This window comes from Eurosta solidaginis, chromosome 1, assembly GCF_040869045.1.
Source record: "Eurosta solidaginis isolate ZX-2024a chromosome 1, ASM4086904v1, whole genome shotgun sequence".
In the NCBI taxonomy this organism is placed as follows: Eukaryota; Metazoa; Arthropoda; class Insecta; order Diptera; family Tephritidae; genus Eurosta; species Eurosta solidaginis.
The window spans coordinates 91,156,155-91,182,184 of NC_090319.1; the positions used below are offsets into that span (position 1 = coordinate 91,156,155).

At 34.3% G+C, this 26,030-nt stretch overlaps 3 protein-coding genes across 5 annotated transcripts in view; 1 reads left to right on the plus strand and 2 right to left on the minus strand.

The window, feature by feature from the left end:
• The window catches only part of RhoGAP93B (MyTH4 and RhoGAP_KIAA1688 domain-containing protein RhoGAP93B), a 422,769-nt gene that overhangs the window by 162,359 nt on the left and 234,380 nt on the right, over positions 1 to 26,030 (minus strand). The window lies entirely within an intron of this gene.
• On the plus strand, positions 16,280 to 17,852 carry LOC137236455 (uncharacterized). The gene is made up of 2 exons (XM_067759080.1): positions 16,280 to 17,169; positions 17,226 to 17,852. The coding sequence occupies exons 1-2, from the start codon at positions 17,032 to 17,034 to the stop codon at positions 17,754 to 17,756; spliced, it is 669 nt and encodes a 222-aa protein (XP_067615181.1). The 5' UTR covers positions 16,280 to 17,031; the 3' UTR covers positions 17,757 to 17,852.
• Positions 18,001 to 19,391, minus strand: LOC137237243 (putative nuclease HARBI1). Its single transcript, XM_067760652.1, has 4 exons — positions 19,162 to 19,391; positions 18,693 to 19,107; positions 18,477 to 18,621; positions 18,001 to 18,380 (listed from the first exon to the last, which is right to left on the minus strand). Exons 1-4 carry the CDS (start codon positions 19,284 to 19,286, stop codon positions 18,001 to 18,003), a joined length of 1,065 nt encoding a protein of 354 aa, XP_067616753.1. The 5' UTR covers positions 19,287 to 19,391.

Consider the following 26,030-nt stretch of genomic DNA (forward strand, 5'->3'; position numbering starts at 1 on the left):
TGTAGTGTCTCTACATGGTCATTAATTTATATATACTTTGTTTAATAACTACTTGTTATTTGTTCTTTTGTTTATTATAAACATTGATTTTTATGCTGTATAAAATTTGGTTGATTGAAAATAAAATTATTCTTGTGAGATATTTCTAAAATAAAATACATATAAAATATTTTAATTTACACAAATAAATATTAGATAGCTTCGCTACAATTGGCGATCCAGCCATTTTTAATCATGAATTACAAACCCAAACATATTTAAAAAAAAAAAAAAAAAATTACTCAAAATTTATCTAGTTTTGAAAATATAAAAAGACGAACTATCATGCGCTGATATTAAGTTTGACTAAATATATAATATAGACGGAGATGTGCAGTGATTAAACATCCAAACACATATATGAGAAAGGATATAAAATGTGCAATAGTTGCAGCTAAAATGAATTCTCTGCACTAAGTGAAATTGGAAGTTATCAGTAAAAAAAGGAATCAACAATTGTAATTTGAAGTGATCAGTAAAAAACGAATTGACAACCGTGAAATTGGAAGTTATCAATAAAAAGAAATCAACAATTGTAATTGGAAGTGATCAGTAAAAAATCGACAACCGTTTTTCAACCGCCAACATTTAATATCGGAGCATAACTTGGAATAACTTAACACATTAAATGCTGCTTTTCTACACCATTGTGTCTGTATTATCAATCAACTATCTCAACGATATACAACTTAGTAAATTAAATTATATATTTTTGTTTAGCTTAGATTTAATTTAATTCGAATTCGAAATGAGGTCACCTACACGTTCTGATTCTTCCAGACAGATGGTTAGAACATCTCAGGAAACACGACAACAGACGAAATCAGAAACACAGACACAGCAACCAATTATAACACAAACAAATGCTGAAATACATGATGCTTCGATCAAACTGCCTAATTTTTGGATAGAATATCCTGAAGCATGGTTTGTTCATATTGAAACACAATTTGCTTCAAAAGGAATAAGTTCTGATAATTCAAAATACGAATATTTAATAATATCGTTATCACAAGAAACAATTATGACAGTGTTTGACATTATTCAAAATCCACCTACTAGTAACAAGTATGAAAACTTGAAGAGAATTTTAATTGAGCGTCACTCTTTGAGTGAACAGGAACGGTTAGATAAAGTTTTGTCTGATGCGGATATTGGCGATAGAAAACCATCGGAGTTATATCGCTATCTTTCTTTTCATGCCGGATCATGTTTCGGATCTGATCTCATTAAAAAACTTTGGTTAAAAAGATTACCTAAAAATTTAAATATAGCCTTAACTTCATCTAATATACAAAATATTACTGACTTAGTAAAACGTGCTGATGATATGTGGGAGACTACTAAGCGAAATGAAATGTGTGCGTTTAGTTTGGAAAAACAAAAAGACATAAATTTTGAAAAAGAGATAGAAAATCTTCACAAAATTACCTCAACAATGTGTGAACATTTTTCTAAGTTGTCAATTGAAGTATGTTCAATGCGACAAGCGTTTCAGAATCAAAAAAGGCAGTCTCGACCATTTAGTCGAAATCACGTACGAGATAGATCAGAATCGCGTGATTGGGTATGTAAATATCATTATCGCTTTGGTAGTAAGGCGAGAAGATGTGAGAAACCATGTTCGAATAATTCTAAGGGAAACTAAATTCACCCATGATTTTTACGGCAGATGATGGGTTAAAGAATTGCTCTGCACGCCGTCTGTTTATTTATGATAAGAATAATAAATTGAAGTTTCTCATAGACAGTGGTGCAGAAATATCTGTGCTACCATCGTCAAAATTCAAAGCATTTAAAAAACCTTCTTACTTATTTTTAACTGCTGCAAACGGAAGTAGTATCAAAACTTTCGGTAAAAAACTCGTTAATGTGAACTTGTCTTTACGTAGACAGTTCCCGTTTATTTTTGTTATAGCTGATATAACAAAGCCAATCATAGGAGCAGATTTTTTAGCAAAGTTTGGACTTCTTATTGATCTTAAAAATAACCGTCTTGTTGATCCCTTAACTAAAATGTCTGTTGATGCAATTTCTAGCTACGAAAAAATTTCTTTACCAAAACTTTTTTCAATTGATAATAAATATACACTATTACTTAAATCATATCATTCTCTTTTGACAGAGCCGGATTATACAAAACCGGTTAAAATCGTTCATCGAATTGTATGTCATGGGGATTTACCTTTTTTCAAAACCCCGTCGATTTGATCCCATTAAATTTAAAATTGCCAAGAGTGAATTCGATTTTTTAGTTAAATCAGGAATTTGTCGCCCCTCTTCATCACATGTTGCATCACCGTTGCATCTAGTTTCTAAAAAATAAGTGAATGACTGGAGACCTTTTGGTGATTATCACAGGTTAAATTTCGTTACGGTTCCTGATAGGTATCCACTTCCTCATATTCATGATTTGAATATGAATCTTCGTGAAAAAAACATTTTTTTCAAAAATTGACTTGGTACGAGCTTATCATCAGATACCAATGTCAGAAGATGATTTTTCTAAAACTGTTATCACTACACCATTTGGGTTGTATGAATTTGTTAGGATGCCGTTCGGTCTTCGTTTTTAGGAGATTTCATGACTTCGGGCTAAATATTAAACCAAATAAATGTATATTTGGTGTTTTTGAAATAAATTTCTTGAGTTATAATATATCTAATGAAGGAATTAAACCGACAAGAGAAAAGGTAAAGGTTATACGCGAATTTGAACAACCTAAAACAGTTAAGCAATTGCAGAAATTTATTGGTATGATAAATTATTATCATCGCTGCATTCCAAATTTAGCAAAATTATTAAGTCCTTTACATTCAATAGCAACAAATGCATTGCAGAAGAAAAGTCAAATTCTTGTTTGGAATACTGATGCTAAAACAAACTTCATAAAAGTAAAAGAAGTACTTGCGACATCAGTTCATTTAAACCATTTTGATATTAACGCTAGACTTTCAATTTCAACAGATGCTCCCACAATAGCTATTGGTGCTGTTCTTCAACAACACACTAAAAATTGCCTAGAACCCTTAGCATTTTTCTCAAAGAAATTAACAGCTGCAGAGTCAAAGTACAGCGCATTTGATCGGGAACTCTTAGCGATTTATCAAACAATTAAGCATTTTAGACATTTTTTAGAGGGCAGAAATTTTACTGTGTATACTGATCACAAACCCTTAATCTACGTTCTCAATTGGAAAACAGACAGAAGTCCTCGTCAAATTAGACATCTTGGATATATCTCTCAATTCACAAATGACATACAACATATTTCTGGTAGGGATAACATAGTTGCAGATACGTTGTCTAGAACACCCGAAGTTACAACATTGGAACAAGAATTTAGTTTAAAGAGATTATACGTAGAACAAAACAAGGATCAGGAATTAAAGACGCTTCTTCAGAACTCTCCGTGCCCATATAATCTTAAAGGTATTCAGATACCTCTTTTAAAATTTAATATTTATTGTGAAGAATATAATGGTTTGACAAGACCATATGTACAAAACAGTCTACGTTCGGATGTATTTCATAAATTACATTCAATAAGTCATCCAGGTATTAGATCTACTCATCATTTAATAACATCCAGGTATTTCTGACCATTTATGAATAAACAAATAAATGAATGGACGAAGTCGTGTGTAGACTGCCAAAAATCTAAAGTTTATAGACATGTTAAATCTCCAGTTCAGAAGATAACAATTCCAAAAGGAAGATTTGATCATGTGCATATTGATATTGTAGGTCCTTTACCAGTTTCAAATGGATTTCGATATATCCTAACAATAATTGATAGAAATACTCGATGGCCTGAGGCATATCCTTTAAAAGAAATTACAGCAAAATCTATTGCTCAAAAGTTTATTGAACAATATATTCCGCGTTTTGGTGTACCCACGCATATAACAACTGATCGACGTGGTCAATTCACTTCGAGTACTTTTCTTGAACTCGCAAGATATATAGGGAGTGAATTAGTTAGAACTTCATCATATCATCCACAAGCAAATGGAATGATAGAACGCTTTCATCGGCAATTAAAATTGTCAATCCTTGCACGCGGTAGTTCCAGCAATTGGTCGGATGAATTGCCAATAGTTTTATTGGGTTTACGTTCTTGTTTCAAGGAAGATTTAGGGTCCACTCCTGCGGAAATGGTTTATGGACAAACTTTAAGGTTACCTGGAGATTTAGTAGTCAATTTAAATAATGAGTTTTATAATACTGAATTTGTAACAAAGTTAAGAAATCATTTTATGAATACAGGATCTAATTTATCTCATCATAACAAACATGAAAAATTTCGTATGCCAAATGATTTGAGCACATGCAAACAAGTTCTTGTTCGTGTTCCTATTACAAAGAAACATTTTATTTATCCTTACGAAGGACCTTTTGAAGTAATCGAAAAAAATCCAAAATTTTTTAAGATTGTTAGGAATGGTATATCTGAAAATATAACAATTGATCGAATCAAGCCAGCTTACATTGATCAAAATACATCTCAAAACACAAACATGTCTTTCAAACAAAAGAAGAGAGTTACATTTTCTTTACTTTAGTATGATAAAATAATTATTATTATTATTAATATATATATATATATTTTTTTTTTATGGAGGGGGAGTATATGTAGTGTCTCTGCATGGTCATTAATTTATATATACTTTGTTTAATAACTACATGTTATTTGTTCTTTTGTTTATTATAAACATTGATTTTTATGCTGTATAAAATTTGGATGATTGAAAATAAAATTATTCTTGTGAGATATTTCTAAAATAAAAGACATATAAAATATTTTGATTTACGCAAATAAATATTTAAAATATATTGATATTTTAAATATTAGATAGCTTCGCTACAATGGCACCTATGAACGGACCTTAATTTCAATCAAAAGATTTCACCACATCAAGCAATTTAAAACAAAACCATGCGTCATGCATCAGCTGGTGTTCAAATTTACTCGCACGGACTAATGCAACCCGGTGCGTGAGTGGCTTGGCCATTATATTTTTGGTACCTCAAACCGACAACGCTAAAAAATTGTGCAAGTAATATAAGTGATACTTATACCATAAATTTACAAACAGTATTTTTCATTGTGTGGCGGCTGAATTTTTACAACTATTTACGTATTTCCTGCGATGCACCTTGCTACAAAAATTATACAATTTGGATAAAGTATTTAACGAAGCATCCATTACAGTAGTGTTTCTTTTTGGCATATCGTTGCAATTGGAAATGATAAACTGTGTAAAGGTTCATATAGTTACAAGTGGAACTATTAAATTGTATAAAGGTTGCATATCGTTGCAATTGTTAAAAATACTATATTGTTTAAAGTTGCATATTGTTGCAATTAAACTTATTAACATTTAGTAATTTCTCACTAGGAAGCGAACCACAACGAATTATACAGTCGACATCAAGGTGTCTCAATTTGTTCGTGATATTTTGTAACTTGCATTACTATTATACTTTTTGATTAAACTTGAAAATTGTAGGACTGCAAAGGTAAGATAGTTTAGAATGTCCTCACTTACAATATTATTATGACCGAAGCCGGTCGGAGGTCGGCTGGACGATAAAAATAAATTCAAAGTGGATACTATGAAGTGCGCATTCAGTTAATTTATACTATAAGATACATACCAACTTACGTGGTGCCTCCGCTATGAAAGGCACCTTGGCGCGGTGCGGTGCTTATGCCGCTCCCACGAGGCACTGAACATACAAAAGGAGAGACTCCGGCATCCTCCACCCGTATGGTTCGAGCTCCTTGGAGCGGTAACCAAGAAAAGCTGTTTTTGCCTTAACGGGTACAAGTGTGCGGCTGTTTTCCTATGTTAGGGACGGCACTTCTTGTTCGCCGGATGCGTTTGTTTCCCCATGGTAATGGCGGAATCTGGTACACACAGCCCCAACGGGACGTGTGCGATCACCAGGTTTAGGGGCGGCATTCTTTCTGCATTGAGTTACGGAGCAGGAGGCTCCGGCCGCCTACATCTGTACGATTTGGGCTCTTTGGAGCGGTAACCAAGAGCTGCGGTCTTTGCTTTAACGGCTACAAGCAAGTGACCAATTTTACATCTTAGGGTCAATAAGTCGTCAGGTTCGTGTGCTTCCCCATGTTAGGAGCGGCATCTGGCACACACAGTCTTTACGGTACACGAACCAAGACTAGGACTCTGCGTCCTACACAGGGTCAGAGCCAGTTGACTGGGCTCGAAGCGGAGATCAGCCCTTTTCGCTCGGAGATCAGGTCTCCCAGACTACTGCTTCAGTGGAAAGCATAAAAGCATTGCCCATATGCACAATGTACTGTGCTGTTCGTTTCCAACATTGCTACCGATTCACAGCATAGCGGTACTTAAAATGGTCTGATCTACTTTGAATTTTTGCACAATTATCTATTTAATATTTAAGAATTCCTGAGCTAAACTCCAGCTTATAATAATAATTTAATATTCAACTATTAAATTATTTTTGTTTAAGAGAAACGGAAAAGAAAGAAACATTTACTTGCATATTGCGATGGTACCATTTCAAAAACCACCTGAAAATATCAAAGTAAGGCCGCGTGAGTAAAGAAGAATAAGTAATCGAGCAACTACGAGACACCAGGAGAGGGCAATAGCTGCGGAGTACATCCAGTACAGCAAGCGACAGAAGTGGAAAAATAAGAGACGCTGAGGGCCCCAGTACGGAAGGAAAAGGATAACCTCAACGCATCCAAAAACATCCACACGCAGCGATGGACATTTACGTAAGATTAATTTTAAGACATTTCTAGCAAAGATATTGAATATCACAAAAAAAACACAACAAATCGCAAAATCTTACCTACGAGGACAGGTAATTTACGTGAAAAATATTAGGAACTAAACTAAGTAAGTTATACAGTAAGGAGGTAGTTAAGGAAAACAGGAATAGTACAGTCGTAACTGAAGAAGGACAAATAATACACTGTTTAGGCCATCAGCCTAAATATTACCGACCACCCTACCGCGTATTTATTAGTAATATCATTATTTGCTGGTAACGGCCAACACCTACCGAGCGCTAACTTCGAAGGGGAAAAACTCGACGAAAGTTAGCTATAGGCAGGTGGCGCGGACTTTTTCTCGTGTGCATTCTTTCACTTCTTTTAAGAACGTTCGTGAGCCAGCAGCTATCCCCAACAACAATCCAACAATTTTGCGATTATGCTAATTTTTAACTTGCCAATTGCACTGTAAATAATTTATCTATCTATGAAATACAGCGATTATTATTATTGTGTGATACATAGAAATAAACAATTGTAACTCGGTATTAATTCCTTTTCTTATTTCTTCTTATTTGCGAACATGCGCACCCGACTTTCGCGGGTGCAACATCCCCGCAACATTTGGTCATTCGCGCCGAGGAAATCAAGATTTCACAAGACAACACATTCTTAAAATTCAAAATTTATCAACAAATTTGGATAATTTGAGAATTTTGAATATTATTTATCAAGAGATATTATATAAGTTAATACCATACTTTGTTAAACCAATTCCCACATAATCACCAAATTATCATGCGATTCAGTTCCCACACAATTCCAACGGCAAAACGCTCGCATACTTTGGAATCATATTGCAACCAAAAATGCAATTGCGCTGCACGCGCATCCGCCCTCTTAGCTAAGGAAATTAAACACCTTAGGTGAGAGAAACACGCGTAACTAACAAACCAAACACTTCAGGTGAGAGAAACACGCGCAATCCCTATTCTGCTGACCAGGCATCTTTGGTCACGTAGGCCGGCTCAGGTTATTTGGTAAGCGGTAGCTTAAAGTTAAGTTAGTCTTGAACTCACTCGCGAGCTAAAGGCGCATAGTGCCGCCTAACAACGTCTGGAATAAATAATAAAACATAAATTTAAGTGTCAAAGGCGCATAGTGCGGGCTAACAAAGTTTGGAATAGATAAATAGTAAAATACAAACTTAAGTTTCGCGTTTTATTTATCTTTGCGTGAGTTATGTGGAATGCCCCCCATACCGAAGAAAAAGGGAAAACAAGTATATTTTAAAATATACTTGTTCACCCAAAATAAGAACTTAGTTGTCTTAAGCAATGCTTGCTCAGCATTTCACATCAGGCCACCCACACAATAAATAAAGCAAATAAGATACTTTGTTGCAACCAGCTAGACTGGGCTTTGTGTATGACTCCACTTTAGAAGCATACAAATGTACAAACATACATACATTAATAGAAACCAACTCAGTTGATGCCTCTGCTATGTTGTTCTACAGAGGCATACAGATATACAAACTGACATACTTATTGGTGTCAACATTCGGGAATGCAAAACATTCCTGAATGAAATGAGATACCCCAATAAGCATAATAAATAATAATACTGACTGCAACTATGTTGCAGCCAAAGTACATACATATGTGGGAATATGTGAATTGTTGAGTGGGCTTAGTAAATAGGTAATTATGTATATGCATCGAAAAGATGCCTTATGTATTTAGGTTAAGCGACTTATTGAAAAATATTGAAGAGGCAGTTGTTGCCCGGAAACCAAAACGGCCTGTCGGTCGATCTCGATTGTGAAGTATTGTAATATCAATGATCGATAAATCCTGAATTAACCCGACAGCAAACCGTAGTTCGTTAAAACTATTGAATAAAGAATTATAAAATTATAACACCACAACTTAATGTCTCTTTTCTTGAGTGCGGTTTTTCTAACGTAAGTACCCTGCCCAGCGTCGAGCATAAAGACATAACTCGTGCGGGCATGTCAGAGATGCGATAAGCGATAAGAGCGTCGATAAGAACAGCGACAAGAGCATAGCGTCGAGCTTTAGTTTTGTGTGGTGTACAAGTTAAGCCCAAAAACATTGAAGGCCACCCAAGTAAGCTGACCGTTCTTTGATGTCTACTCTAACATCATAATAGCAGAGAATTTAGACACAATGAGAAGGCGTTTTTGCTAGATTCCAACTTTTTTGCATGTGAACACGTCTTGCACTTCACCACACACAATCCAATTTCAATGTTAACCAGTTAACAGCAGAAAATTCTCTGTCAACAGTTTCAGCTAGTGTTAAATTCTTTGGATTTTCTCTTAATATGATTTCTTTGTAGGAATATAGGTATTTAGTAGGATTAATTAAATTTAAATTTTATTACTTTTAGCAATATATTTGCTTGTTTTATAATTTAATATGAATTTGAATTTAATTAATATAATTTAGAAATCTTGAAAAAGGTAAAATAAGCTTAATTTCAATGGTAAATGGAGGGTTGAAAATAGCCTTATGACGTTGCAAATAAGTATATACGGTCTAAGTAACAGATAAGACAACGTGAAACTTATAGTACGTTTGGCGCACCTGTTAGGCACTAGTTTAAGGCTATAGGTGTTTAAGGTTCGAACCTCAATACAGCTTGTTTACTTTTTTTTTTTTTATTGCTGGAAAGTCCCGTTAACATATCGAATTATGAATTTTCGATAAGCAAAAGCCGATGTTATTTTGCTCATTCCAAAAAGTTTTCTTCAAAGTGCGGTTGACGCGATCGACATAAAAGTTACTCGTGGTTAAATATAATTAAATAAATTAATTACGATGTCGCGCGTACGCAATTGTGTTGTTGGTGGGTGTGTAAACACCGAGAAGGTTTTGCCGGTCTTCCGTTGGCCGGTAAAGCCTTCTCAAGACAAGAAGTGGAGGGCGGCTTTGGGCATTGCCCTTGACGCCCATATTCCTAAATGGAATTATTATGTGTGCCGGGCACACTTTGCAGACCGGGACCTTCATCATAAAGGCAACCGCCTGAGGGAGGATGCTGTGCCATACATTGGTAAGTAAAAATAATGGTTTAATTGTGTGAAAGTGGTGTAAAGGAGTTAAAAAAATATGTATGTGCGTGTGATGTGTGTATTTTCTATACCGAACAGAAAATTCTGTAAATGTTATTGGAAATACCTTTAAGTAAGTTTACAAAATAGGCGAAGTATAAATGCTTTCAATAGTAAATAAATTTAAATTTTCTTTTGTAAGCGTTGAGACCGAATGTTTGTTAATGATTTAGTTTTACAAAAAAAAAATCAAATGTATTGCTTTCTTTTAAAATTTTATGTAAGCTTACATTTTTCAGCTTCTAACGAAATCAGCGTTTTATAAGCTTAATATCTATTTCTGTAAACTTACTTTTTAAAAATATTTTTATATAAATAAATATATTTTTGAAATAAATTTAATTATTATTCTTTTTTGGTTTATTTTGTGTCTGCTATTTTGTTTTATTATATTGTATCCTTTTATATTCAAGTTTTTTTAAATTCATTTTATTATAATTTTTTTCTAATTCCTTTTATTAAATTTTTGGTTTATTTGCTTATGTTGTTTTATGTTTTATTATAATTTTATTTTCATTTATTTTACTAACATGATTTCTGTTTTTAATTTTTATTTTCTATAGTTTTTTTTTTATCAAAGATTTTTAGCGGCATTATTTTGTTAAATTTATTGGTTTTTTATAAAATAATTTTTTATTATTCTATTTTCTAAAGTTTTTTTTATCAAATATTTTGAGCGGCATTTTTTTTTTTTTGTTAAATTTATTGATTTTTTTATACAATTTTTAATTGGGAAAAGCAACTAAATTATGGCATTTTCTATATAGATGCTACGGTTGCTGCCCCGATTGCCGAGGTCGCCGATGAGGAGCCGATGTGCTATGCAACCACTTTTTCTGCGCCCGTTTCTTCAACTCCAATTGCGGAGCCACGAAAACGGGCCAGAAAATGCTGTATAGGGTCCTGCGCAAAGGACGAAAGCTGTGTCCTTTATTCGTTCCCTAGCGACGAGGCTGCTTTCAATTCGTGGGCGACGGCATGTTGCTTAAATGTCCCTTTTAAAAACAGAAAAACGTTGAGCATTTGCGAACGTCACTTTGACAGCAAATATCTTGCAAAGAATAGAGTCCTGAAGGGTGCTTTTCCCAAATATCATTTGGAAGCAAATGATTTTAGTAGCTGTTCAGGCATTTCGGAGAATTGCGAAAATCCTAATGAAATGCCTGAAGGCACATTTGTATTGTCGGATGAAAGACCGGACATTACCCTTCAGGAGTTCGAAAAATTTTCTGACCTCTGGGCAAAGCGCGGGCACGGGCATTCGTCTGAGTTGGTAGGAGATGACATAGACATTTTTCAACATCCTGAACTTATGGCGAAAGTTTTTCAGATGTATCTGAAAAAAGACGTACAACGTTACAAACGCATTTTAGAGTTAGAAAAAGAAGTTCAGGATTTGAAAAAAGTACTTGAAACGGCTATTATACCTTCAGAAAACGCTAGTGCTGACGCTATTACATTCGCAAGAATGATAGTCGACACTACGTTTTCATATCCAAATGCAGAAAGTAAGACCTTGGCACAAAATATTAATTATATGTCCACAAAGGCCTACAACTTCCTCCGCGATGACTTAAATTTTGCATTGCCTCACAAAAAAACTCTTCTCTCGTGGCGACCAATAAAATATGTAGTACCAGGCGTTGATAGTAACATTATTTCCAATTTGAAGACGGTTGTACGCGGGATGTCTGCAGATGAAAAAGTTTGTGAAATACTTTTTGACGAAATTTCGATCAAAAAGGATCTCGTATACAACAGAACAAAAGATAGAGATCTAATTGATGGCTTTGTTGACCTTGGCAATAATAGAAGAAAGCAGCAAGTTGCAGACAAGTGCTGCTTCTTCATGGTCAAAGGCATAACTTCTCATTGGAAATATGTTTTATCATATTACACTGTCAAAAATGGTCTAAAGGTAGAAGAATTGCATGAAATTTTATTTGAAAATATTCAAGCGGTTGAGGATGTAGGTCTATCTCTTAAAGCAGTAAATTGTGACCAGGCAAAGACGAATGTTTCAATGTACCAAGGTCTGAATGTCACAAGGGATCATCCGTTTATTTTTGTAAAAGGAAAAAAAATTTATTTCATGTATGACTATTGTCATCTGATAAAATCTGTACGAAATAATTTACATAAGTACAATCTCGTTACTGGAAACGGATTAGCCAGCTTCGCTGTCATTCGGAAGTTATATGAGGAGACAAAAAAAATTCAAATTTTAAAATATGCCCAAAACTAACTTCTACCCATATAGATCCGAATTGTTTTGAAAAGATGAGTGTGTCTCGGGCGACACAAGTCCTTAGTAATTCCGTCGCAGCTGGCATTGACATGGCATGGAAGAAGGGCCTTTTTTCGGATGATTCTTTCGTTTTAAATAATGCCATTCCAACTCAGATTTTCGTAAAACGAATGAACGACATTTTCGATGAGCTTAATTGCAAAAAAATTTCAAGTAATAACCCGATTAAATGGCCTATGAATAGGAAAAATAATTTGAAAGTTAAAAGATTGATGGATCACGTCGAATATCTTGAGGCAATTGTAAATCCCAATGATAAAGTGACATGCTTCGAGGGATTAATTTTAACCATTAGAGCTATGATAAGTTTATCTAGCGATATTTTTGAAGATTACCCGAAGGTTGAATATATATTATTGGGTAAATTGAATCAAGATGCGCTTGAAAACCTTTTTGATAAAGTTCGAGCTAGTCAAGGCATCAATACCCATCCATCTGCGCATGATATCCAATATATAGTTGCTCGTTTGGTTACAATGCGCATTTTAAGATATAGATTTGATAACAAAAACAAAGGTAATAACTGTGAAGACGATGAAGACTTGGATTTAGAATGGAATACACTTCAAGAAGACGCTGGTGATGAACTATTCCAGGTAAATGAACAAGTTGTTTTGACCGAGGTCGCTGATCCAACGGATCAAGCTGATGAATCAAAAGAAGTTGATGAAGACGACCTTCTTGAAGAAGAAGAGGAACTTCTTGATTATGAAGAGGAAGAGGCATATCCTCTTAGTGTCATACCAGCGTTAGGGAATTTTTCCCCACTCACATTAGAAGATGAGGAAGAAGTTATTCCAGGGGAAATTCAAGTTCAGAGGTACTACACAGGATATACCATTTGTAATACTTTATTTAACAAACTGAATTGCGATAATTGTTCCAAAGCTACGGTAAAACCATATTGCGACTTGAACTCCGATTCGGAAGCTCTTATTCGGTCAAAAAATTATAAAGGGAATGAGAGATTATTGTTAGTGAACCCAAGCGATGATGTATTCGAAGTATGTCATCGCCAAATGTTCTGGTATAAACAAATATTTAGCCAGAGATCTCATTACCCTAGTTTAAAAGAAAATATAGTTGACATTTTGACCACTTTGACCGAACACGAGTTTCCAAATTGGTTTTCGGAAGCTGGGCCTTGTTTGGAACACCGTAAGCAACTATTAGATTCATTAGTTGTTGTTTTATTATTTAAAAATGCGAGATGGATGGCTAGAGATGACTTGATTACCACTCGAGAGCGCCATAAAAGCAATAAATTAAAACGACTAAATGCTCAACCTAGGAAAATTTAGCTCATCCATAGCCAAGCGCAATTGACAGTAGTAGTTGCTAGGGACAATCGGATAGTAAGTAAAATGTATATTTAAATGTTTAATGGAAATACTGATACATTTTTTTCTTTTCTTTTCAGATTATTTTCTTAACACGTATATTTCGTAGATGTAGATTTAAATAAATTTCGTAAATTTAGATGTAAATATATTTCGTAGATGTAGATTTAAATAAATTTCGTAGATGTAGATTTAATAAGTTTCGTAGATTTGGTATAAAAAATTAATTTTTATTTATTTCATTTGTGATAATAAAATCAATTTTAAAAACATTTATTAATATTATGAATTATTTTCTTTTTTCAGCTAACACGAGCCTAGACGAGTTGGTGTCAGGTGAAAATGATGTATTCATCATTGATGCATCGTGTGAGAGTTCGCTTTTAAGTGTTAGGCGAACTCGCAAATCGTGTTTACCTTTTAAAAATCTAAACATTTGACACACGAGCCTAGGTTTTCAAAATCGATTATATTAGTCGTTTTTGTAAACCAGGTGAAAAAATCAGAGAATATGCACTTTTGCTTCTCTGAGAAATGATTTAATCTTAATTGATTATATCCTGAGAGAATTCGCCATTAAGAGTCTGGCGAATTCGTAAATCGTGTCTATTTATACCAATTTTCATTCAAGTGATTAAATGTTTTTAATTAATTTTTCCTTTTTTCTTTTCAGATTTTTAATAATTTTTGTTTTCTCTTCAGCTGCTTTATGAATTATTCTTCTTTTCCTTTCAGGTTTTTAAATAATTATTATTAAATCCCCTTTTCTAATTGTTTTGTATCTTATTTTCTCTTTTCGTGTTTCAGGCTTCTTTAAAATATTTTTGTTAAGCATATGTAAATAAAAAAAAAATATAAAAAAAAATATAAATAAAAATATAAATGTATGAAAAATTTTAGTTTTGTTAATTATATTTATTAAGTTTGAATTTTTTTCTGTAATTTGAAATAATATTTCAAGCATACAGTTTTATACCCCTTTTAATTCTACCCTACCAAAGTGCAAATGTCAAGTTCATAGAAAATTCCGCCGATTTTTGGCAATTTTTTCCCTTTTTGACTATTTTGCGTTTAAAATCTTTGATTACCTCTTATTTTCAGCTTATTAATTCTCTGTTCGGACCTTATCAACTGACCATGCATAATTTCAAATACATTGCGCTTGCAAGTGCGAACGACTTCAAAATTTCGCTTTTGTTATTTTGTTTGTTGGTCAGGTGAAGGCGGTGACAAAGAAAAAGAAGATTTTTTCTCCTCATTAGAAACTTCGAAATATCAGAAAAGAAATGGAAATATGAAGTTTTGTGTGGTATAGTCTCATGCGTAAAAGGAATGGCATGTGTGCTTACGAAAGCCAAAATACTATTTTCATACATTTCACACACGCGCCAATTTTTATGAGTGCCTGGTAATATAAAAATGTTTCTTGTCCAATATTCTTCTTTCTTTACTCTTTACTCTTCTTACACTTTGAAGACAAGCAAGATTTATTGGATTTTTACCAATGTCTTTGAAAGAATAAATTTCTATAAGTTTGCTTTTGGACAAGGTGCAGTAGGCGGGAATGGAAGTTTTCCTCTTAGGGTGTAGTAGTTTTGCCCTATATGTACGAGGCCACACTGAAACTTTGAATGTGTTAGTAAGCGGAATCAAGTCGAAATAATATGTTGTTTGACTTCGATTTTTTGTTCTTCCTCTTATGTTTGTGATTTTGTGGATGGGACGTAGGAGGGAATGTAAGATTTCCTCGCCAAAATCTAATGTTGTGTTAGTTTTGGCCTATATGTACGCGGCTGGACGAAATGTTTGAATGTGTTGGTAATAAGAATCGACACAAAATCAAAATGTAAGATTTTGTCTCTGGTTTGAGTTTTGTGCTTGTGGATGAAGCGAAGGCGGGTATGAAACTTAGGAAAAATGCTTGCATATTTTAGCGACATTTGCTATTTTATATGTTCGCCTATTACCATGCCAGCTTTCTATAGTCTTGAAATGCCCTTTTTAGCTTTGAGAACAATTTCTAACAATTGAAAGTAATTCAACAATTGTTTGAATTTGGTTAGCTTTTGATTTTGTCAAATGGTTTTAGCACATTATTATGTCTTGCAAACAATTTTGCTTTGATATTGCATTGTAAGAAGACGCGCTTATTGGCAAAATTTTGCTATTTTGGCGCAATATCAGAATTTTTCGGGATTCGAACCCACGAAATCGTATAACAATGTAGTTGCTTACACAGTTGTGCCACAACAGCTTGTGACATTTGGTAGCCTAACAGGCAGTTATAAGCATGAGTTTCAGTCTAGTGAGTGGTGAGTGGTGAGTGAATGCGTGGGACATATATATAATTAACGGTAATTTCTAACTTGGAAACATATTTATATGTTGTACAAAGGAGATAGCCCTATTATCCTCTATGATTCGTATAGTACTTTTTACTTCGCAGCATTCATTAGAGATGCCAAATGCATGAGTTTCAATCAAGTGATGGTGAGTGAATGCGTGGAAGATATAACTAACGTTAATTTCTGGATTGGCAACATGTTTATATGTTGTACAAAGGAGATAGCCCGAGTACTTTTTACTTAGCAGCATTCATTAGAGATGCCAAATGCAATTTATATTATCCAGTAACCCTACTCATTTTTATGATGGCCTGGTGAATCGGGCTCTTTTTCAAATTTTCTGCCTTCTTTCTTTACCTTATAAAAAGAAACATTTATTGATTTTTGATTGAAAAAATACAAAATAAATAGATATCATGGAGTCGACGCGGTAGTCGAACTCAGAGTTAATAAAAGTTGTGCGCTCAGCATAAGGCACTTAACCACATACCATATGATTTCAATAATGGGCTGAAGGGGCGTTAGGGAGGAAGAGGGAAAAATCAAATTGTATGCAGATGAGGAAGACAATATGGAAATGAGTAAATTCGATATTTATAAAATTGTATCAGATTGTATGTAAAGGAGTAAGACGGTAACATGTATTGTCTGCAGGTGAGGAAGATGACACCATGGAAATTCGATATTCGAAAGTTAGTTGAAGGTGGGGAATTTGTGGTAATATTCAGCCCTATTCTGCATTTCGACTTGGATTGGAATTTTTTCGATTTGGCAATTTTGGTATTCTGTGTTCCAATCTCTTTCGATCCAACTTCGAATCGTTCGATTTTGTGTATTCTGCATTTCGATCGTAGTTCCGTTTTTCTCCGTTGCAAATTTGTTGACGTAGAAAATTTCAATTTGTGTTTTGAGCGCTTTTAAAAGATAAAAATTTATAAAAATGTAAGTTAAATATTTGTTAATCACTGCAAAATAAATTTAAAATAAAAATTTTCAGTTGGTTTGCTAATCTGGTGGTTTTTTTTTTTTTATTGTTTGTAGGTCAAAAACAACAACACCCGGGCAATATGAGAAACTTGCCGAAATGTTGGAAAGTAAGAGGGACATCGCCCAAGGATTTCAAAAGCGCCCAAAAGAAGAGGTACAAGCGTTTTGGGAGGAGGTCGCGCGTACACTAAATGCACTTGGTCCGCCAAGGAAGGATTCTACTGCCTGGAAAAAGGTAAGAGATTACCGAGAATTTAATTGTTTGAAAATAAATGCAATGATTTATTGCAGGTATGGATCGATTGGAAGTGCTACATAAAACGCAAGCTTTCTAGCAACAAAAAGGAAATGATGGGCACCGGTGGCGGTCAGTGTAAAATCCAACGCATAAGTCCACTTGAGGAGAAAGTTATAGGGCTAACTGGGCTGGAAACATGCACAAGCGGTGTTCGAGGTGCGCAAGATTTCGGTGGAAGGGTAGCGGTTGAAAATGAACAGCTGTCTGAAATGGACATTTCCAACCGTTCCTTTGATGATAATTTACCTTCCACTAGCAGAGCAAGTAGCCAGCCCAGGGAAAGAAGAGCAGTAAAGGAGACCACTTCTTCCTTGCTGCAAGAACAATTATACATTCAGAGTGAATTTTATACAAATGCCACGAAGTTCCATGAAAATTCTTTGAATAAAATGGACAAAATGTGTACATATTTGCGGCGAATGAATCAATCGCTCGAAAGTTTGGCGGAGACTGCAGCGAAACAATTTAAAGAACAACAAAGACACAACAGGATTAAAGAGGAGCTGTTACAGCGAAAAATTTAAATAAAAGTGAAGATGCTGCAATTAGAGCACCTTGACTATGAAGGAAATAATTAAGCTTAAAGAAAAAACAAATTCCTTTATTTTATTAATTTTTTATATTTGTAAAACGACTGAATAATCAAAAGACTGAAATATTTAAATATACATAACATATACAATGAAATATTAACTAATTATAATTGTTTAAATAGATGAAGAATCAATAAAGTTAAAAATGAAATTTTATGAAAATAAATTTGTATCTTTATCTGTTTTGAAAAGAAGCAAGTATGTTATTACGTATACCATTCGCTATGGATGAATAATCCTCGTCGTTAGTGTCATGATCTTCATAAGAACCCTCAAAGTTCAATTCATAGCTATCTAAATCTTCCACTCTATAATAAATACAAATGTTGTGGAGGGCACAAGCAACATTTATAATCTTGCTAACTTTTAAAGGTGAGTAATGCAGCTGTCTAGCACCCAATAAGCAACGGAAACGGTTCTTCAACACTCCAATCGTTCGTTCTACAATATTCCTGGTTTTGGAGTGCCGCATGTTGTAATTGCTTTGTGGACTTCCTTCATGAACAGACCGATAAGGAGTCATTACCCAAGGTAGCAATGGATATCCAGCATCACCTGTCAATAAAATTATTGATTTAAATTAATTTTTTTTTAATTTTGTATTATTTTTAATTAAATGTACAATTATTTATATATATAGTAAAGCAATACCTAAGAGCCACGTATTTCCTTCACCTTCCTCATATCGCCGTTTCATGTACTCATTAATTTTGCTTAAACCCCATATGTGTGAGTCATGGTTGCATCCAGGATATCTGGCATCAATACTTCTTATTCTCATTTCGTTGTCACATACCTTAAAATTTTTCATAAAAGTAGGTAATTAATTTACGCAAAAATCTCCACTTCATTAAAAATAATACTCACTATCATAGCATTGATACTATGAAATCCTTTTCTATTGTAGTACAGGAAATCTTCTTCACTTGGCGTAGTTATTTTTATATGTGTTCCGTCTACACACATAATAACCCCTGGAAATCCAGCCTTTGTATAGAATACTTGCTTTGCCTGCAATTTTTCTTCCTCTGTTTGCTCAAAATTAATCCATTCATGACAAAGCTTTCGTTGCATTACATTCAGAAAGTGCGACAATGACTTGGAAACGGTTGTATCTTTACCAACTCCGTGCTGATAACTACCTTCTGCGAAAAACCTTAGAGCGGCGACTACTTGGTTAAGTGGCGTAAGCGAAGTCAATGAATTTGATTGTGCTTCTGGGGTAAAAATATCCAAAATATATTTAAAGGCATCTTTATTTAGCCTAAAGTTTTTCCTGAATCTAAAAAATAAAGCAAATATAAAAACATTGAACACTGGTTAACAAGATTCTCACAATTCTTCACTCATCTGAAATGGATTACAGATATCGCGCAATCTCCGTCTCTCAGCCCTAGCCTCAGCCATTTGTGTCGCATTGTCCTCCTCTTCCATCAATAAAGCTGCTGCGATCGACTCCATTGGCTCTTTTTTTATAATTTTTTCACAATATTTTTACTATTTTTTCACAATTTTTAGCAATTTTTCACAATTTCTGATAAATATTTTTCTACTTTTGTGTTCTTGTTTCACACATTCCACGCAAAACAGCTGATTTCGAAAATTTGATCACTCTTCCTCTTGTTCTTTCGATTACGCCGTAGTGTAGAATACCTATCTTCGACTTGAACGTAACGGAGAACGGGAACGTAATCGAAATGCAGAATAGGGCTGATTATTCGAGCAGATATGTTGTTCCCTTTTTCTGATGGCCTGGTAAAATCGGCTGTTTTGGGAAAAATGGGCACCTTTCCTCCCACATTCATGTAACAAATTCATGGGACCAATATATAAATAATAAAACAACGAGCGGCATTGAACCACAAGTTGAAAAAAGACCTGCGCCAAACACCCTATTAAATAATTGGCTCCCAAGACCTTACTTAATGGACGAAGTCAATTTACAATGAATCATCATAATTTATTTACAAAAAATCAGAGAATTCAAATTTCCAATATATTTGCTCTGATCAGAGATTTTTTGGTAACGGACGAACAGAGAAAATCGTTAAGAGAATTTTCTGTTACGTCTTGCACCCTGTTAAGTTAACATGAATTTGGGGAATAGAGGTGAAGTGCAAGACGTGTCACATGCAAATGGATCGTAAGCAGTGGATGCCAAAATAACGCCTTCTCATTGTGTCTAAATTCTCTGATAATAGTAACAGCATCGCTCATATTTGCAATGCAAGAGTGCGCCAACTGCTGGGAGAGCGGTCCGTATGGATAGCAGCGCAAATCATGCTAACGGTCGCCTTTCTTGAGTTGCTCTTATTGGAATGAGTGTAACAAGATTGAAGTTTGCGGTATTCTTATTGGAATAAGTCCAATTAGAATTTACTTAGTAGTTCAGTTGCAATTGGAGTGGCACAGCATGCACTATTGAGGGTCGCAATTGATATGCACCTTTTCTATTAGTAAAACACATACTCATCTTTACTTTACGTAATATTAATAAACCACATGCTGTACTATAATTAAAGCAAACGCGTTAATTATTTATTACATAATAGTTTTCAATATATTAAAACTATTATTGGAAACTGGCGCCGAACTAAGAACCTGCAATATTACGATCAATTTGGACAGCCTACAGCAAATACTTGGAGCTGTGGCCAAATCTACACATTTTTTACGTAATAGCAGTATTTGTACAGTCTGCGACAAAATAGGCGATAGCAGCAAATACATGCAACAAATTTGCGAAAATTATATTTTGACAGCGGTCGAATACATGGTATCAAATGTCTACTCTAAGGAACAGTTTTGCGAAAATCATATTTAAACAGCGGCTAATACATTTATCAAATTTCTACACTAAACAACAATTTTGTGAAAATCTACTTGGACTCGGCGAGTTACCTATCAAATTTCTACACCAAGCAACAAATTTGCCAGCGGCGTAGTATCAAATTTCTTCACTAAGCAACAAATTTGAGAAAATTTAATTTGGACAAAGGCTAAATACACGGTATAAAATTTGTACACTGCGGAAAAATTACATTTGGACAAACTACAGCAAATACTGGTGGCAGCAAATAACGGTGCATTATAAGCCCGGAAAGGAAAACCATGTTGCTGATGCTTTGTCGCGCCAGTAAGTGAACGCAATGAAGGAAACTGCAAGTTCAGACTTGGCAACTATTCATAGCGAACAGTCACTAACCTATACCATAGAAGCCGTTGAAAAGCCTGTAAATTGCTTTACAAATCAAATAATTATCGAGGAGGATAGGTTTCCATCCAAACGTACTTTTATCCTTTTTGGAAACAGAAGAAGACATATTATTAATTTCAGCGACAAAAGCACACTTACTAATACTCCGGGACCTTGTGAATACCAACGTGGTAAATGCAATTCATTGCAGTTTACCCATTCTAGCACACATTCAATATGACATGAAAATGTTCCCAAATACTAAATTCAAATATGCTAAAAAACTTGTAACCGACATCTTTGGCCCAAATGAGCAGACCTAAATTATAATAACAGAGCACAATCGCGCACATCGCGCCGCGCAAGAAAATGTTAAACAAATTCTGAGTGATTATTTTTTTCGAAAACTTGAGAAAAAAGCAAAAGAAATTGTCGGAAACTGCAAAATCTGAACACGTTGTGGAAAAGGATTTAGGGACTACAGTTTTTATTAAAACGAGGGTGGTCCATGACGACAATTTAAAATAGACATGCGTTTAAAAAAATGAAGGGACTTCATTTAACCATCTTAGTTTGCGAAACGTGCGAATATAAGATTATGTGTAATTGCTGTCAGACAAAACTGTTCATCATTTTCAGGAAATGTTCATTGTCCTTAAATTGAATAAATATATCAAGTTTTTGGCTTCAAAATCGACGTGGAAATTTATCGCGTTTGTGTAAATTTTGTTCCATACAAGTAAGACATTTGGTTAATGGAATTTTTAAGGTTCATTTGGTTTATAAAGCATTTTTGTAAATAAACGAGTGCCTTTGTTGTTCAGACACGTTACATACATTAAATTGAAAGTCGTCATTTGATTTGCATTAACCCTCTAATGCTTAAGAGTGCCTAAGGGCACTCGTTTTCAGGGTCCGTTAATTTGAAAGTACAGATGTATTTCGTACCATTTATTATATGCAGCCTTCGTGCATATGTCCACCAACAAAAAGAAATCAAATCGGGCGAGTTATTGTGAGATGTTGCGCAGTTATTGTCAGTCGAGTGTTATAAGTCGTAAAATACATAAGGAAAATTTCCAAGTGAAGTGCGTTGTTTTAAAAAATCAAATATGATGTGTTAAATTTTTCTTACCGATTTTCGTAAGTATAAGTTTGTTGGTGCAGTATCAGAAATGCAATAAGAAATATACTGTTTAAGTATTGGAAAATTTTGTAATCGTGCCTGTGGACAGCTTTGTGAAACCAAGAATACATTTTTTTTTTCTTTTTGGATTGAATAAGTGAATATTTCCTCATTAATTTTTTTTTAACTGTGATATAGTCATGGCAGATAATGTTGAAACTATATCTAATGTACATAAACGACTCGTACAAGAGGGAAAAAAGACGGAAAATAGGAGACTGGCCCTTGGATGAGAGAAAAAAAATGTGTCTTCAGCTCAATAAGTGATGATCAGATAAGTGATTTGATGGATTCAGTAATTGGATAAGATGACAGTGACTTCGATGACGACGTCTCAGTTAATGATCCGGATTAGACATTAGAAGACATAACACCAGAAAATTATGAAAATATAGATGAATGTTTGAATACTATGAATTTAGCAGAAACAAGTAGTACATTTATTCAAGACGCTAACATTTCTCTGGATAGCAAGTTGCTTGGAGTGTCATCGACATTTTTAGATACCCCACAAATAGCAACAAATGCCGAAATACCAAGAATATCGATTCAATTAAACAATACGGTACCCGAAGTAGTAAGAGTCAGTCGGTAAAGGCCGCGATCGTCTTTACCTGACCAAGAAGAATGAGGTCCATCTGTCAGTCAAGTACCTTGGGCCAACGAGCTCAGCAGCCAGTAGCAGATGTGTGTTTTTATGGACTATACCATATGCCTAAATGGTTGTCTAAAACAGAGGGTAAAAAAACAGAGGCAAGTATTGCAAAATATCACAAACCCAATGCGTTTGTAGTAAATGCCAAGCACATTTATGCTGCAGTGTAGCTAAGAACTGCTTCGACTTATATTACACTAAACTAAAGCTTTCATTTATCTACTATTATTATATAAATTTTTTGTATTGTATTTAACAGTAAATAAAAATTGTTTTCCTAAAGACTTGTAATGTATTGAATTTTTTTATACCTATACGCTAAGGGATGCCCTCAGGCCTCCTACATTGGACCTCATCTGGTGGCTAAACTATTATATATATCACAAATCTGACAACAGATTCGTCTTCTCGAGCCAAAGTTACCCCAGAAAAAAATTATGGCCACTCAAGACGTAACGGTTTTGGAGTGTGCATTTGAGGGTTAATCGATTCGCTTTGACACTGAATTCAGAATTTTATCACTGAGCATTTCACACATGTTTATTTCATTTGAAAAAAGTCAATATTTTGAACTTAGTTTTAATAATTACAAAATCATGTTTTGCAAATTATCAATTAGTATTAAGGAAATCGTATTAATAGTTCACGTAGAATTAAGTTCTTGCAACCTGCTCCAAAAATAACTCGCAGCACTCAAACGTTCACCATGCAGAAGTTTAACTTTCAGGCTTACGAATTCTTAATTTTATAATCCAATAAAGCCAACAAAATTTAATTCTTCCATACGAGCATACTCTCGCTAATTAAAGTAAACGCGTTAATTATTTATTACATAATAGTTTTCAATATATTAAAACTATTATTGGAAACTTATATTATATAACAGAGCTGCATAAGAGCGTTAGTTGTGTTTGCAATTTAAGTTTTGAAAAGTGAACAGCTATAATATTTATAATAAAGAGTGATTCAGAGGAAGAAAATATGTTTTTGTTGACGCCTACTGCTGCATATTTTCGTCTACATATCACTGTAAGGGAAAAACGACAGTTTACGGCGCATCCTATAAACCAAGCAAGACTAGAACTCGGAGAATTTCACCATCTCTATAGTAGTTTGAGACAGGATCCAAAAAAGTTTTTCGAATATATGAGAATGACAAGTGATACATTCGATTATATTCTGTCTCAAATATCGGATCGACTGCAGCATAATTGACAAAACTGTGGCAACAGGCCAATCTTGCAAGAAGAGCGATTGATGCTTACAATAAGGTACGTACGAATAATTTTATTGGAGAAAAATTTACAAATTCATCGGTAAATAATAAAAAAATTAAATTCGTTGTTTTGTGCATTGTCATCACATCTAGCCGTGGTGTTTTCAGTGGTACATTCAATATAAATAGGTATTGATTTATTAACCAGTTCATGTGTCAGCTGCAATACTTTCATCCTGTATTCTAGTTTATGCAATGAAGACATATTTTTCAGATGAGGCAATAAACTTTTAAAAAAACAAAGATCTTCATCATCCCCATCTTTTTTTGCTCTCTTTTCTGGCAAAAATCGAAGTTTTTCCTTTTCCATTTCAAGCAATGCATTTCCAATGGCTTCTTCTGAACGCTTGGCCTTTCCTGGTTTTCGAGAAGAATTTAAAATTTGGCATGAAAATGATGGAGCTTCAATTTCTCTCGTTTCTTTTGAAATAGAATTTTGCATTTCACTTTCATCATCATTTAAAATTTCATCCATCAAAGAATTCATAGATTCATCTTCAACTATCGCTGGCAATTTGCTGGTGGATTTTATGGCAGTAAATTGATCTTTTAAAAAGGACAGTTTATCAAAATACTGCCACGAACCATTGTAATCCGCCAATTGAGCAGAACCAGATTTTAGTTTGGAAATGCTTGACAAAGTAATTCTATATTTGTCACGTAGTCCTTTCTATTTATTGCGAACTACGAGTACTACAATAACAAATAAACAATAATGCAAATGTTGGATCTTAAAGTTGTCTTAATAATCTTCGTAATGTTAATGGGGTAACTAGGTGTCGATATGGTAGTGTATCATATACGTCGATAAGGTGGGGTCATTTCTCGCTACTTGGGTTTTGACGTTTTGCTTTTTTACTTTGATTTATACATATATAAAAGAGTTCCTGCTGCTGACCGACCGCCCGTGACTTTTTTACTTGCCAATTATTTAATAGTACATTAGATTTAAAACTTGTATTTATTTACAAGCAACTAAAGTTAATTTAATTAAATTAAAGTGAACAAACAGCATATTGAGTTTCCTTTGGCTGGCTACCCGCAATGGTGAAAGGAAAACCATCGCATACAGTCCACTCCCGCTAAGCCGGAGAAGTCCACCCGCACCGCACAAGCGAAGTAATCCGCCACAACATTTGTTGGTCCTTTGAGCCGGATTATCCACCAGGAAAAGACTTTCACCGCATAAATTAAAAAACCGCAAGTATTCTGCAAATATTATATACATATATACATAGCTTATATATTTAATAATCTTGGCGCAACTCTACAATTGCAAGCAAAGAGGATAAATAATAAGAGCCGTCACTCGTTATTTTTTAGGCATTTACTCGATGTAAACTGTGAGGTAGTCGCTACTTTTTTTTGGGCGAGATGTTTAAAAATGTCTTCTATACATTTTCATGAGGTATTTGTGTTTATTTTTCCGACTGTATTTAATTAATTATTTAATTCTCTTTCCAAAAAACACGTTTGCATAAAGTGACAACACCGCATGGATAAATGGAAGGCAATTCAAAAATGTCCCTCATAAAACAAAAGTAGCGACTACCTCACAGTTTACATCGAGTAAATGCCTAAAAATAACGAGTGACGGCTCTTATTATATTTATCCTCTTTGTTGCAAGTACCAAGCGACTTTCATTTGCCCTCTACACACATACAAATATACATCATATTAACAAGGATTGCAAATTCCTTTTATGCTTTGTGTTTCGTACAAGTTCAACTCATACGACTTTTAATTGCCCTCTAAGCGAGCATTCAAATACTAAACAGCAGACTCCGCTTATACGTTTATACCCCCATGCAATTTGATACAAAAGTTACATTTTCGCATTTTTTTTGTAACAAATCGGCATTCTACGAATAGAATCACATACACTTCTTCG

Coding starts and splice junctions, on each gene's coding strand:
- LOC137236455 (XM_067759080.1), top strand. CDS start 17,032: ATGTTGGAAAGTAAGAGGGACATCGCCCAAGGATTTCAAAAGCGCCCA. Junction 17,170..17,225: donor ATTCTACTGCCTGGAAAAAG/GTAAGAGATTAC, acceptor GATTTATTGCAG/GTATGGATCGATTGGAAGTG.
- LOC137237243 (XM_067760652.1), bottom strand. CDS start 19,286: ATGGAGTCGATCGCAGCAGCTTTATTGATGGAAGAGGAGGACAATGCG. Junction 18,622..18,692: donor ATAGTATCAATGCTATGATA/GTGAGTATTATT, acceptor AAAAATTTTAAG/GTATGTGACAACGAAATGAG. Junction 18,381..18,476: donor AGGAAATACGTGGCTCTTAG/GTATTGCTTTAC, acceptor TTTTATTGACAG/GTGATGCTGGATATCCATTG.